Source organism: Bison bison, unplaced genomic scaffold (assembly GCF_000754665.1).
Source record: "Bison bison bison isolate TAMUID 2011002044 unplaced genomic scaffold, Bison_UMD1.0 scf7180017864516, whole genome shotgun sequence".
NCBI classification, from domain to species: domain Eukaryota; kingdom Metazoa; phylum Chordata; class Mammalia; order Artiodactyla; family Bovidae; genus Bison; species Bison bison.
Window position 1 is genome coordinate 6018821 of NW_011495069.1, and position 14625 is coordinate 6033445.

The 14625-nt window shown below is 47.0% G+C and overlaps 1 protein-coding gene and 1 long non-coding RNA gene across 5 annotated transcripts; one reads left to right on the forward strand and one right to left on the reverse strand.

Annotated features, from left to right (window-relative positions):
* Positions 1 to 12: 12 nt before the first annotated feature.
* Positions 13 to 7435, reverse strand: ZNF436 (zinc finger protein 436). Of its 4 annotated transcripts, XM_010830030.1 has the most exons (4): positions 6803 to 7435; positions 5402 to 5494; positions 4488 to 4614; positions 13 to 1872 (listed from the first exon to the last, which is right to left on the reverse strand). In XM_010830030.1, exons 2-4 carry the CDS (start codon positions 5432 to 5434, stop codon positions 620 to 622), a joined length of 1413 nt encoding a protein of 470 aa, XP_010828332.1. In that variant the 5' UTR covers positions 5435 to 5494; positions 6803 to 7435; the 3' UTR covers positions 13 to 619. The 4 variants fall into 4 exon arrangements, with proteins under 4 accessions (XP_010828332.1, XP_010828333.1, XP_010828331.1 ...); XM_010830031.1 differs by lacking the exon at positions 5402 to 5494; XM_010830029.1 differs by lacking the exon at positions 6803 to 7435 and having other exon boundaries at positions 5402 to 6796.
* On the forward strand, positions 6803 to 13421 carry LOC104981101. Its single transcript, XR_824339.1, has 4 exons — positions 6803 to 6960; positions 7451 to 7644; positions 8460 to 12560; positions 12881 to 13421. It is a non-coding gene; the product is annotated as an uncharacterized LOC104981101 (long non-coding RNA).
* The last annotated feature ends 1204 nt before the right edge of the window (positions 13422 to 14625 follow it).

Below are 14625 nucleotides of genomic sequence, written 5' to 3' on the forward strand. Positions count from 1 at the left end.
CAAAGAGGAAAGCTTTAAAAAAAGTTAATTAGAAACAATGAGGAGAAAAGCAATGATCATTGCCTTCACCGTGCAGAATCCTGCTCTCAGGAAGATAGAAAGATACAAATGCATGAGCAACTCAAGGAGAAAGCCCTTTGAAGGGAAGATGTGTGATATGATGGTGAGTGAATAGGTGTGGCAATTCAGGTAAAGTCTCTGGTTGTTTTGTTCCAAAGCAGCTGTGACCACCCTATCACAGTTCAACATTTCTCCTAGTATAGCTCTTTGGGTCAAGGATGGGAGAAATTACTTTGAAAGATTTACTCCATTTCCAGGCCTGAGCATTTACCAGCATTTATCACCTGGTCTTCAGATTTCCAGTTATTTGTGAGGCTGATTTTGATGAAATAATTCGTTAGTATTGGATGAATACAAATCACTATTTTGGAAAAGGGAATAATATTCCCAAAGCCATGGGTCAGAATTTCAAGTGGCTTGTCTTCTGTGATGTTTTAAATGGTGACCCACAGCAAAGAAATTCAGTACAGTAAGAGAAGCTTCAGTCTTGAGAGAGCTCTTTGATATCAAATACAATTGTACCTTCAAATGAATCATTTCCCAGTCGTAATTACAGGACTTAGTCAGTGTGCACTCTCTTATGTTTAATAAGAGCTGAGCTCCGGCTGAAACTCTTCTCACATTCTGTGCATTCATAAGGCTTTTCTCCCGTATGAACTCTTTGATGTGTGATGAGGTTGGAGCTCTGGGTGAATCCTTTTCCACACTGCACACACTCATAGGGTTTCTCTCCTGTGTGGGTTCTCTGATGTTTAATCAGGTCCGACCTTTCACCAAAGCTTCGCCAACACTCGTTGCACTCATAGGGCTTCTCTCCAGTGTGAATTTTCTGGTGTGTGATTAGGTGAGAGCTCCGGCTGAAGCTTTTCCCACAGGCATTACATTCATATGGCTTTTCCCCAGTGTGGGTTCTCTGGTGCTGAACCAAGTGTGAGATGCGGCTGAAATTCTCCCCACATTCATTACAGTGGTACGGCTTTTCCCCCGTGTGGGCTCTGCGATGGCGCACGAGGTCAGAGTTCTGACTGAAATTCTTCCCACACTCATCACATTTGTAGGGTCTCTCCCCCGTGTGGACACGATAGTGTTTGATGAGATCAGATCTCTCACTGAAGCCTCGCCCGCATTCGTTACATTCATAAGGCTTCTCACCTGTGTGGGTCCTCTGGTGCTGAGCTAGATGAGAGCTCCGGCTGAAGCTTTTCCCACACTCCTCACACTCGTAGGGTTTTTCCCCACTGTGGGTCCTTTGGTGCTGGATGAGGTGAGACAGCCGGCAAAAACTCTTCCCACACTCGTTACATTTGTGAGGCTTTTCTCCAGTGTGGATTGTCTGATGCTGAATGAGGTGAGAGCTTCTTCCAAAACTTTTCCCACATTCATTACAGTCATAGGGCCTCTCCCCAGTGTGTGTTCTTTGATGTTGAATAAGGTGGGAACTTCGACTGAAGCCCTTCCCACATTCATAACACTTATAGGGTCTGTCACCCGTGTGGGTTTTCTGATGCCGATTAAGGTCTGAGATCTGACTAAAGGCCTTTCCACAATGAGAACATATATGATATCGGATGCTTGTGTGGACTTCTTTGTGGACAAGCAGATCTGTGACTTGTTGGAGAGGATAGCTTACCCACTCTTCTGCGGTTAAATCTCCCCATTGTCTTTCTGATCTATCCCTGTTGTCAAAGGCCTCTTCACTTTCAGGATTTTCCTCAGTATTTCCAACAGGTCTTTCAGATGCAGTCTCAAATTCTACATCTTCACTAATCTCTTGCTTTGGATTCACCTCGTTTTCACTCCTGATTTCAAAATCTGTAATAAAGGGTAAAGAATATTATTGGTAAACACACACAAAAATGATCTACTGTGGGGTGGGCACTGTGCTAAGTTCTTTATGTGAATTACTTCAACCACACTGAGCACCAGACATCATGATGCTGCTGCTGCTGCTGCTAAGTCGCTTCAGTCGTGTCCAACTCTGTGAGGCCCCATAGACGGCAGCCCACTAGGCTCCCCATCCCTGGGATTCTCCAGGCAAGAACACTGGAGTGGGTTGCCAATTCCTTCTCCAATGCGTGAAAGTGAAAAGTGAAAGTGAAGTCGCTCAGTCGTGTCTGACTCTTTGCGACCCCATGGACTGCAGCCTACCAGGCTCCTCCATCCATGGGATTTTCCAGGCAAGAGTACTGGAGTGGGGTGCCATTGCCTTCTCCAGACATCATGATGATTTCCACTTTATGAATGAGAAATCCAAGGTCCACAGAAGTGGTTCACAAAAGGTTATACAGTAGTAAATGGTGAAGCTAAGATACAAATCCAGGTGTCTGATAAAAGTTAATGCTTTGTATCACTACAGTTAATGGTTCTTTATTCAAAGTATATATGTTTCTGGTGTTTCAAAAGAAGAAAACCAGAAATAGGAAAAATAAAAGATTCTAGGGACTTCCCTAGTGGTCCAGTGGCCAAGACTTCAAGCTCCTAATGCAGGGGGCCAGGGTTCGATCCCTGGTCAGGGAACTAGATCCCACATGCTGTAACTAAAACCGTGTGCCACAACTAAGCCCCAGCACAGCCAGATAAATCAACATATATATAAAAGAAATAGAAAAGACTCTAAATTAGAGCTTCTAAAAGCCAAGAGCCTAGATATTTTACATGTGAACACATGTGTGTGTGTATTGTATGTTCTTAACTTGTCTTCATCATTAGCATTATTTAATATCTACTAAGCACCTACTAGGGGAAAAAAATGGACTTACTGGGTTAGCATTGGAGAAAAACAGATTTTTATCAATCTATATCAAGTCTCACTTGACAGGAAAAATGACTGCCAAATGTTACTTGCTACTTTTCAGTGGCTTTTTTTTTTTTTTTTGGTACTTTTTTTTTCCTGCCTCACCATGCAGCTTTTTGGGATCTTAGTTCCCCGATCAGGAATTGAACTCACACCCTCTGCATTGGAAGAACACAGTCTTAAGCACTGGACTGCCAGGGAAGTCTCCCTCACTGGCCTTTTAATGCAAACAGAAGTGAGACAGTTGGAGAAGGCAAAAAAGATGCCTGGCTCAGAATACTCTTGGCATTGACTAGGTAAAGACTTTAAAAGAAAATCAAAATACACAAAGTCACTATGTATAAGAAACTTTCTACCAGTCACTGCTTTTCCAAGTTGTGTCTCTTGGTACACTTTTTAGAAAGAGGTTACTAGGTATTCTGGGGAAAAAAGGTCCATGGATAAATTAGTTTGGTAAATGGTGCTTACAACATCCTCTTCTCAGAAATCCAAAATGCCCTGATACCAGATTATAGGTTCTGAGGAGTCTGAAGGTAAAGAAGTCTCGTAACATTATTTAACCTATTCCCAAACTTATTTGGGCAAGAAACTTGTTTGTTTTTTTTTTTGGTGCTTCCATGTTTCCATCTTTCTAACAAGCATTCCTTGGGCTGGACAACTGACATATACATTCACATTTCTTTAAGATTCTCATTTCTTGTTTTTGTTGGAATAAGTGGAATACTTGGGTTCCTGACTACATCAGATCTGGGTAGAGAGCGTCATTTATAGTTGCATTTCTAAAGGAAGGATCCAAGAAAGTTGAGACATCAGAGAGAGTCCAGGTTAAATAGGAAACCCTTCAGAGTTGCCATTTGTTTGTTAAAAGTTATGGGGATAAAGCTTTCAGAAAAAGAAATAATCCTAATGAATGGCAGATAACTTAGTGAACCATACATGGTTGCGAACTTCTGTCAAGTCCTAACAGGAGACAAAGTGAGTCAAAAGACTGTTCGGCTCAAGAACAGTTTATTCTAGTTGCACCCAGACAAAAGGGTATCTCAGAGAAAAGACAGGTTTGCAGGCCATTAAAAAAAATTAGCTTCCCTCTTTAATAGAATTTGTGATCTCATTTAGTTCAGGATTCTCTTGGAACAGCATCTGACACACTCAAAATCTATGATCAACTCTGAAACATCTCTAGACAAGTACCTACTCTGGATAAATAAAGGACCTGAGGCAAAGCTAGGGCTCTGAAGCCAAAACAAACACAAAAAGGTGGCTTTTGCCCTCCTGTCAACCTCGGTCAGCACCCCTTCATCTTCTAGTAAAAGCACCATTTACAGGGGCATTTATAACCTGGCAAGTACCATTATGTCAGACCTGTTTGGTCAGTGATCTGTACAAACAGGCTGGAGAATGGCAAATGATTCAGGGCGCAAGAAATCTGAGTGTTTCTAAAATGTGCAGAAACAATCTTTCATCCTAGACAATATGACCTTGATATTCCCTCACTCAAAGATCTGCCTGAGGGCTCAGCCCACGCCAAAATCTAATTAGGTGCTTTAAAAGTCAAGTAACTAGTTTGTGTTGAAAGAGCTAAGGCATTTTTGATAGTCTCAAAAAACGTGGGGTGGAGAAAGAGAATTCTTACCTAATGAGACAACATTTCCATAATTCTCCTGCATAACATCCCTGTAAATGTCCCTTTGTGTAGGGTCCAGAGGTCTCCATTCTTCACGGGTGAGGTACATGGCCATATCTTCAAATGTCACAGGTGCCTGAAATCACACATTGCTTCCTCAATACTGGGTATCTAGGAAGTTAGTACCAATTTTTCTTCTTGAAATGAGAGACATGGCTGGAATTGTTGAGAAGGCAAAAGGCATTAGGTCTGATATGTAGAATCCAAAGAAGAAATAAGTAAGCAACAAAGAGATGTGGTTCAGGAGAGAGCAATTTATGAGCAGATTGCTTTGGTCCCATGGCCGGATACCCCTGCCCTCCTCTTAACAGTACTCTTCTCAGAACACATCGAGCATCTACATCATTCCATACCTTTACCTACAACGCTCCCCTTTTCTTGGAATATCTTCCTCGGACTAGTGAAATCCTACTATTCCTTAAAACCCTGTTCCAGCACCAGCTGTTCGTCAGTCCCCACCCCTCGCCCATTCCGCCGCTCTGCTCCACTCCTCCTCCCACACCTCAGAGAGAATACTCCCACTTCTTGGTTCCCACAGCACCTTGCTCCTACAGAAAACAGTGCTTTTATCACGCTAGTTTCATGGCTAACCGGATGCATCTGTCTTCCTACAGATTGTGAGCAAACAGGGAGGGCACGTTCCATCCATCTTTGTCTCCCTAGTATTGAAAGGCAAACAGCAGGTGTTCAATAAATGCTTGTTTGTGGCTATACCGTCCTGATACTGGGTCTCTGGAGGCAGAATGGCCAAGCAAGCGAATTACTAATCCCAGGGAATTTCCCACAGGGATTTGCAGAGCAAAGAAACGCGGGGACGAGGTGGTTAAGCACAGGCAGGGTCCAAGAAGCCACCCCCGGCTTACCTGGGACCCAGCCATGAGCAGGGTGGCTGCCATCTCGGGCTCAAGGATTCGCCTCCCAGGAGAGAGAGCAGGAAAAGCAGCTAGCAGACAGCGCTATAGGAGGCGAAAAGCAGGGCGTGAGGCACAGAAACAGGCCCTGCCCACTCCCCAGGGCTGGAGTTCTGGCCGCCCAGGCGGGTGGGGAGGGCCCTGAACCCGGGCCGGGTCACTCTCCTCCCTGACCCTCGAGCGCGACCCGCCCTCTGTGTCTCCGACGCCAAGGGGTGGAGGCTGCCACAATTTAATAAGACAACCCCCTGGCTCGGTCCCTCCCGGACCCGGGGGTCAAGCCGATGTTCTCTCAGGGAGGAGGCTCTCAGCCCAGCCCACAGAACGCCTCTGCTCCTCCATGTCGAGGCTGGGCCCTTTCCGGCAGCTGCCTCGGCCAATCAGCGAGCGAAGCTCCCAAAGCGCTCTGCCAATTAGATGCCGAGTATTAGGCCCGCCTCTCGTAGCCCGGCAGAGCCCCTTTAGCGCGCCTGCGCCCGTCCCCGTGGCCTGTCGGGAGTTGGAGTTCCATTCTGTCGTACAAAGGCCAGCCAAGAGGCCAAAAGCCACACGGAGGGAAAGAACAAAAGGGTGAAGAAAAAAGTCGCGTCCTCCTAGCCAGGGCGGAGTATCTTTCACTTTCTTCTCTTGGAGAGCGCAGTCGGATTAAGCCAGAGAGGTTGCCCTGCTTCTCCTCACACCCCTGAAGTTTATCTTGAGTCGAGCTTAAATTAAGCTTAACTGCGACATCGAGCCTAATATAAGTGCTAGCCTGTGCTGGGTTCCTCTGGAATTAGCTCTCATCTGACGACCCCGGCCTGAGAGGAAAGCAGCAGCCGCCCACTCCCCAGGGGAGACTCGGCGGCCGCGCTGGAACTTTGAGCTCCACCCACGCACTACATCTCCCAGCAGCCACCGCGGCATTCTCACACTGCTGCGCAGACTACAACTCCCAGGAGACACCGCGCAGCCCTTCCGTAGGAGAGAGAGGTCCGCGGCAGGGCCCGGCTGGGACTCGGCTCTATCGCTGTTAACCCTGTAGGGGTGTCCGACCGCGTCCTTCTAAAACGGGCTCCCCTTGAGGGGCCGGCTGAGTTGCGCCTAGCGGAGGGGAGGCAAAAGCCGGAGCGAAATCAGAAGAGAGGGTGGGTTATAGGGCGCGTAAGGTGGAGCGAGCCGGGCCCCGGGGTTCGGAAAGTCTGTCCTTATTATCCCGGAGGGCTTGCCTGCTAAAAGAGTTCCTGGCAGCCTCCCGCGTCGATGGGATCGTGGGCCTCTAATGGCTTAAGCCCAGCGGGCTCTCAGGATGTTAACAGCCCCTGACCGACTGAAGGCAGGAAGCCGAAAACCCGAATTGGGAACCAACAGACTCACCTCCTGGCCAGCAAAAGATGCGTTAGGTCTCTGGCTTCAAAAGATCCAAGAGGCCTCAAAACAGATTTCAAATCCTCAGGCAGAGTTCTCTTGAGACTGCAGACGTTTGGAAAGATTCTAGGAATCAGCGGCAGATCCTGGATATCTTAGATCTGCAGGTAGATCTCGAATCCGTAGACATGCAGGCAAAGCCCAGAGATGGTAGGCGGTTCCCAAAGACTCACAGAATTCCCGAAACATCAGACTCTGAGGCAGCTCAGAGAAACCACAGGCTCCTAGGCAGATCTCCGAGACCACAGCAGCTAGCCAAGAAATACCACCAGCAGCTAAGCTGCATTCAACTGGAGCTCTTCCGAACGGAAGGACTTTCAGCCTTCCCTTTCCCCAGCCAGGATGAGAATATGAGACAATGGAAGCGGAGCACTAGGGAGAGCAGGCATTCTGCGCGAAGGAGAGCTCCGAGCTCGCTGTAGCCTTGGAGAGGGAAGTGATGGAAAAAGAATATACCAGCTTATTAGGGACTCCCACCCTCTTCAAGTTATAAATATCCCCAGAACCTTGGCCACGTGCCCAGAAGCCTGTTGTCTCTAACTGTACAGGAGACTTCTCTGCCTGGGCTGGGAAAGGGGCTTTTCTTTTGTTTTGCAGATATGTCCATCCACCAAGTGACTTGAATTTTTTTCATCAAACGTGACTCTAGGCTACGCTTTTATTAGTGAGTGTTCTGTTCCCAGTGCCCAGTTATTTATGGTTAATTAATCAAGTGTTTAAAAAGAACTCAGGACCCTACCCAGCCAGGAGGCAGACTCTCCCACTCCCCACTCTACATTGCCAACTGTGAGGTAAGAAATTTTTTAGATACCACAGAATTGTACCATCCCTCCCCCATCTAAAATTAATATGGGAACCACACACACACACACACAAAATAGAATTGTAGAGGATCCCCAAGAGGCGGTGTCCTGAGTGGGAAGTGTGTGGGCATCAAGGTCAGACAGACCTAGGTTGGAATCCAGGCTGTGTATCCTTTGGAAAGTCATTTAATCGCTCCAGGCCCACTTCCCTTTCTGGTGAAATTGGGTAATCTGTACCTAAGGTGGTGGTGAGCAGTAAGATGATTTAAAGCATTCCATACAGAGAAAGCACTCAGATGATCGTTGATATTACTATTAATCCTGCCTTTGGTGGCAGGAGAGACTTTCAGAAAGCCTGTGGATATTTTCACTGGCTTAGAACATCTGGGAAGTCAAAGTGGCTGGATAGCTTTGGAGATCTGCTGGTAACCTTATTATCCAGAGTGTTTCAGTGAAAATCCAGAGGGAGCTGGCAGTTGAGTCAGTCTGTTGAGTTCAAGAGAACTGGTGTATTGAGCCAAGTAGAGCAGAAGTATTTGGGGCTACCAAAAACCCAGCCAGGTGAGGCATCACGCTCCCAGGGAAAGCTCTGGGACAAGGGAGAGAGATCAGCTCAGAGTTTGCAGGTTTCTAACTGGGGCAAAGGTGAGGTGAGTGCCCGAGCCCCTCAGCTCAGTGGGGCTCCCTTTTCATCCCTTCTCTGACAGATTGCTTTGTAAACTTTCTTAGGCCTTTTCTTTCCCCTTGTTCCAGAGCTTTAAGTCCTTCTTTGTCCTCTCGCCGCCGTTTCTTTTATTCCTCAGGCCTGCCTGGGGGCAGGACGACTCTCCAAGCCCAGCTTGGCTGCTTGCCTCCTCCTATGAGTAAGTGCTTTTCTCTTTTTTCACCTGGGACCCTCCAGAGGGTTGAGAAGAAGGGGGGCTGAGAGTGGACGGAAAGCATGAGTGCATTTGGTGGGGAAGAGGGGGAGGAAAGACACTGGGTGAGGGGTTTCCTGTTGCAGCCTTCAGCTGGACTCTGAGGGTTGGGGTCACTGGAGAAGGAGGTGGCTTCCTGCCCCATTGTTAGGACTTCATTGTTTTCTTGAATACTACTGTGGGTGGGTTTTCAGTAACCAACTTGGAAAGCTGTGTTCCCATTTTTCAGCATACAATCAGCACCTACTGTGTGCAGAGGCAGCAGCACAGCCTGCCACTGGAGGAGGGGGCCAGGTGAACAGTTTCATCAGGGTCTCCAATTTAGGCTTTTGACAATGTCTCCAAATGGGGTTTTACATTATGTCACATCCACTGACCAATTTGATCAAAGAGCCTCCTTACATATCCTGAAGCTTGTTTCTTATTAACAGACTGCTGTGCCTACTAAGCACTATAAATTGTTATATCTTAATAAGTCTTGTATATATAATATAATGTATAAATACAATATATGATATTTATATAAATATATAATACGAGGAATGATGCTAAGGCTGAAACTCCAGTACTTTGGCCACCTCATGCGAAGAGTTGACTCATTGGAAAAGACTCTGATGCTGGGAGGGATTGGGGGCAGGAGGAGAAGGGGACGACAGAGGATGAGATGGCTGGATGGCATAACTGACTCGATGGACATGAGTCTGAGTGAACTCTGGGAGTTGGTGATGGACAGGGAGGCCTGGCGTGCTGTGATTCATGGGGTCACAGAGAGTCGGACACGACTGAGCGACTGAACTGAACTGATAATACAAAATATTATATTTCTTATGCTTTAATAAATCATGTTTATTAATATTTATTAATATATCTTAATAAATCATATAATTATCTGTGAGCGGCACAATTATAATTTTTTGTATTTGGAAGTATTCATTTGCTAGACCTTGAAAAAGATGCCTCAATATTTGTGATCTTGTTGTCTCTTCATTTTGAAATATACCAAGAACATTAAAAAAATAAAAATCAGTGATCCAAAATCCTCTTTACCCCTGCTTGGAGCAGAGATGAAGATGTCCTCATCTTAGCACAAGGAGCTGGGAGCGTGGGGAACACACTGAGTTACAGACGGTCACTTCAGTCCAGATGCGAGAGCACTCTGATGAGCTAACTAGTCTGCTCCAAACAGGGGCGGACTCAGAGCTTGGGGAGGTGGGTAGGGGAGGAGTCCTCACAGAGGAGGCGACAGAGCTGGCTCGCAGAGACCGTAGGAGTCTTGGAGGTGGAGAACGAGGGGAGGGAAAGCATTCCAGTCTTCCAGAACAGCATGTGCGCAGTCAGGGAGGCGTGAAAGGACAGAGCGTGTTTCAGAATGGTCAGGATTGGGTATGGTTGGAGGGAAGAACGTGGGGGTGGAGTGGCAGGGGAGGAAGCAGAGCAGGCACGGTCTCTTATGTCCCTTTGCCCGCCCGCCTGCCTGCCTCTGGCTCTGAGTGTGGGTCAGCAGTGCTGGTGACAAGGTGCAGATGGGGTGGGGGGTGGCCTGGGGTGAGAAGAGCAGATTGACTCTGCAGGAGGAGAGGGGGGAGGCGGGGACTGGGAAGCTCTTTCTGACCTCATGCATTTCAGTTGGTTTTCTCCTGAGAGTGTCACTACTTTGAAAAAATGTAAACAGTTGCATTAAAAATGTGCCACAGGCTTATTTAGTACTGTTTACTCTATTGACAGGCATCAGGCCTGATTCCACATTTACAGTGTATCTGTCCTATATCAGCTTGGCGCTGGGAGATAGGACACTGCCCGTCAGTGACCGCAAGGCTGCCGTGAGGATTACACGTGAGAACGGCTGCAAAGCGCAGGGGCCCAGAGGAGGGCCCTGGCACCCAGTGGCCACGATGGTCATGGGAGAGGCAAACGCAGCACAGACGCTGTCTCAGGTGAAACCGTGCTTCAGAGTGACTCAGAGTATGCGTGGGGCCCCGAGCTCAAGGCCAGATTCTGTCTCCTACAAGCAGATCACTCTCTGAACCTGGATTTCTCGGTCTGTAAAACCAGTATAATAATACAGTACATAGAGACATAAAGTAGAATAGGGCTTTCCAGGGACTTAGGGAAGGAGGAAATGGGGAATTGTTTAATAGGTACAGAAGTTTAGTTTTGCGAAACGAAAAGTTGTGGAGATCGGCTGAGCAACAGTGTGGATGTTCTTGGCATTGCTGGACTGTATGCACACTTAAGAATGGTGAAGATGGCTAAGTTTTTGTTACGTGTATTTCCCCGCAATTTTAATTTTGTTGTTTTTGCGCACAACTTCATTTAAAACCCACCAGTTCTCAACCCACAAGTTTTAAACAAAACAGTATAATAATAGTAACCTAGTTCAGGGGGGTCTGAGGGTTAGTTGAGACAATATAAAGTACCGCCCTCCCACCCCCCGCCCCATACTCATACCAATAGCTGATACTCACTAACTGGGTGCTTTGTGTCAGGTGTGATTCTAATGAATGCTCACAACAACCCTATGAGCTCAGTGTTATTATTTCCATCATTTTACAAATGAAGGATGAAGGCATGACGTTTATATAATGTGCCCAAGATACTCAGCTAGTAAATGCTCAATAATTAATAAATAATATTGACACTGTCATACAAAGAAATTATCTTTGTCATGGTAGAATGCTGTGTAAAAATTAATAGCATTTCATGGTACTGTAGAAGTTCTGAGGAACCATATCTTTCAGCCAGGGGATCAGAGAAGACTTCATAGAAGACATAAGCCTCGAAGAAAGCGTAAGATTTGGACTGGGATGGGGGTGGGGTCAAAATAGGCAGCCACAGTTGGGAAGGTGCGTCAGGTTTGCAAGAACAGGACGAATACCTCCCTTAGGCTGGCTATATCATAAGAGGCAGCAAGGGGAGAAGATAAACCACTAAAGACAGGCAGGAACTTTTAAAGTCAGACCAAGGACAGCTGGTGAAAATCCACTGAAAATGACTGAGGGAATGATGCTTAGAGCCATGCATGGCTCGTGCAGGTAAGGTAGGGGGTGTATTTTTATTTTTATGGCCATACTGCACAGCCTGTGGGATCTTAGTTCCCTCTCCAGGGATCAAACCTGTGCCCCCTGCATTGGAAGCTCGGAGTCTTAACCTCTGACTGCCAGGAAGTCCAGGTAGGGAGTGTTTTGAGTTGGGAGTATTTTGAGTCAAGTATGAGGCCTTTGCATCAATCCAAAAAAAAAAAAAGAAAAAAACCACCTGAGAGAAAATGTTGATGGTGGCAGTGGAGAGAAGGATTGGGCAAGGGAGACTCTAGAACTGATAACTGATAAGATGAAGAGGACAAGGGGAGAGGGTCAAAGATGGGTCTAAGTAAGGAAATAGTTGACAAACAGACAAGACAGGATTTAAGAAAGAGAAGATGTGAACTCAGTTTGTGACGGACTGGACTGAGAGGGCCAGTGGGGTACTTGGAGGAGAAACCAGACAGGCGCTTGGAGACTTAAGTCTCAAGCTCAAAAAAAAAGAAAAAACCGGACCCCCAGATCTAAGACCGAATTTGGTAGTCTGGATAAGACTAAGGCTTTTCTATAGGATTTCAGGTTTCTGTAACGCCTGAAATCATCTAAACTGATTGTAGGATCTTGACTGTGGTTTTCAAGGTCTTTTGGCCCTAGCATTCCTGGTGAGACTGTTGCTTCTGTCTCCCCTAAGGCCATCCTTTCCCCAACACCGCCTGCCTCCCCCCCCAACCACCCCTTGGAAAGGTAGCATTCTCTGCCCCTAGGAAGCCTTCGGGGGAGGTAGAATTAATACTGACTCCCTTGCAGCTCACACTCTCTTCATCTTTGAAATTAGGGAGGGCATGGATTAAACCACGTGTTCCCGACAACAGTGAATGCAAAGCCCACGTGATAAAGAGCACAGCTTGACCAGTGTGGCTGGAGCACCGTGGGTCAGGGAGAGGCCGAGGCAGCACTGCAGGACCCGGTAGGCTCTGCCACAAGCAGTGGGAAAACATGGAGGGCTGTAAAGGGGGCTGATGGAGAGGGGGGCTGCAACGTGATCAGATTTGCAGTTTCAAAAAGCCTATTCTGGTCAGTGCCGTGGAGAGCATGAATTGGAGGGGGTCCCGAGTGGATACAGGAAGACTGGCTGGGAAGGTCCTGATGCCTGCTGACCGACAGTCTGAGGCCTATTCATGCTTTTCTGTGTCCTCTCGTGAACGTAGATGTGAACTGCATAGATGTGGGAACTGGAGACGACTTGTTCTTCTGCTGTTTACTCTGACTCATCTCCTTTGTAAACAGGTTATTCAGGGTGGAGATTCAGTTTTGTGTTCTTTCCTTTGCTGTAAATCCCTGTGACAGCAGAAGCACAATGGATATTCAGATGGAGAAGTGAATACTGAAGATCGCCCAGGCTGCCATCTTTAAATAGCCCCAAAGTAGCATTTATTGACATTATTATATCAGTAGTGGTTGATATTTTGTTCTGCATTTGTTGTTGTTGTTGTTGAATCCATTTGGGGAGGGGTCCTTATTTTCCCAATGGGAGCCTTGACCAGGTGATTTCTGTGTCCTTTTGACATACTTCCATCATCCATCGAGTATTCCCTTGCCTTCTATTTTTTTTTAATTATGTATTAAAACAATTTATGTATTTTTATTTTTGGCTGCACTTTGTTACTCTGCTCAGTCATTCTCCAGTTGTGGTGAGCGGGGGCTTCTCTTTGTTGTGCCGCGTGGGCTTTACTTTCGGAGGGTGGGGGCTCCTCCCTAGTTGCGGTGTGCGGGGTTCTCCTTGCGGTGGCTTCTCTTGTTGCAGGGCCCCAGCTCTAGGGCTCCTGGGCTTCAGTAGCTGGGCGCATGGGCTCAATAGTTGTGGCGCACAGGCTCAGTTGCTCCATGGCCTGTGGAGTCTTCCCAAATCAGGGATCAAACCTAAGGGATCGAACCCATGTCTTTTGCATTGGCAGGCAAGTTCTTTACCACTGAGCCATGATGGAAGCCCTCTGCTTTTGATTTCTAGACATTTGGAGGGAGGCTTAAGATATTGCAGAGAAAAGTCTAGATATCTCAACCATGACTACTCAAAGCGTGGTCTGTGGATCAGCAGCATTGGAATCACCTGGGAGCTTATTGGAAATGAAAAAAATCTCAGGCCCCACCCCAGACCCACTGAATCAGAATATCTGCATTTTAACATGATCCTCAGGGGATTCCCACCCTTATTACAGCTGAAGAAGTACCTGGGTATCTTAAACAACGTCCCTCTGCCTTCCTGCAGGTAATATTCATACCTCAGGCATGTATCACATGCCATCATCCCATCTGGTATGGAGTCTGTGCCTGTGGGTCTCTTTCCCTGCCAGGCTGAGGGTTCCTGGAAGGTAGGGGCAGAGCACTGTGTCTGCCCCTGCATCTCTCATAGCCTCGAGCACAATGACAGGAAGCAGAAGGCCAGAGTTTGAGTCTTGGATTTGATATTTGTGAGCTTTGGGTATTGTATCTTCTGTGAGTGAATTTTCCATCTTCCCAAAGGACCCATCCTACATCTGACTGCTAAAAAGCTGGAGATGGTGGCGGGTTTCTGTAGTTTATTTACAGGCTTCATCTATAGGAAGAGGCGGTTGGATAGAAAGAGGAAAGCTATCACAAATTCCAGAGTGGATGATGCCAGGGCACATAAGAAACGTGAGCTGAAGTTACCCCAAAAACCTGCCCTAAGAGTGAGCCCCAAGGCAGATGGAAATGCTGTGAAGCAGGCACTAGGCCCACTCCCACTTTTAACGAGTAAGTAAATGACTCAGAGAGGTTAAGGGACTTGCCCAAGCTCCCAGGAGTTCACAAGCTCCTGCGTGCTCAGTTGTTAAGTCATGTCCTACTTTTTGCGACCCCAGGGACTAGAGCCCGCCAAGCTCCTCTGACAATGGGATTCTCCAGGCAAGAATACTCGAGTGGACTGCCATTTCCTTCTCCAGGGGATCTTCCTAACCCAGGGATTGAACCCATGTATCCTGCATTGGCAGGTGGATTCTTTACCACTGAGCCAC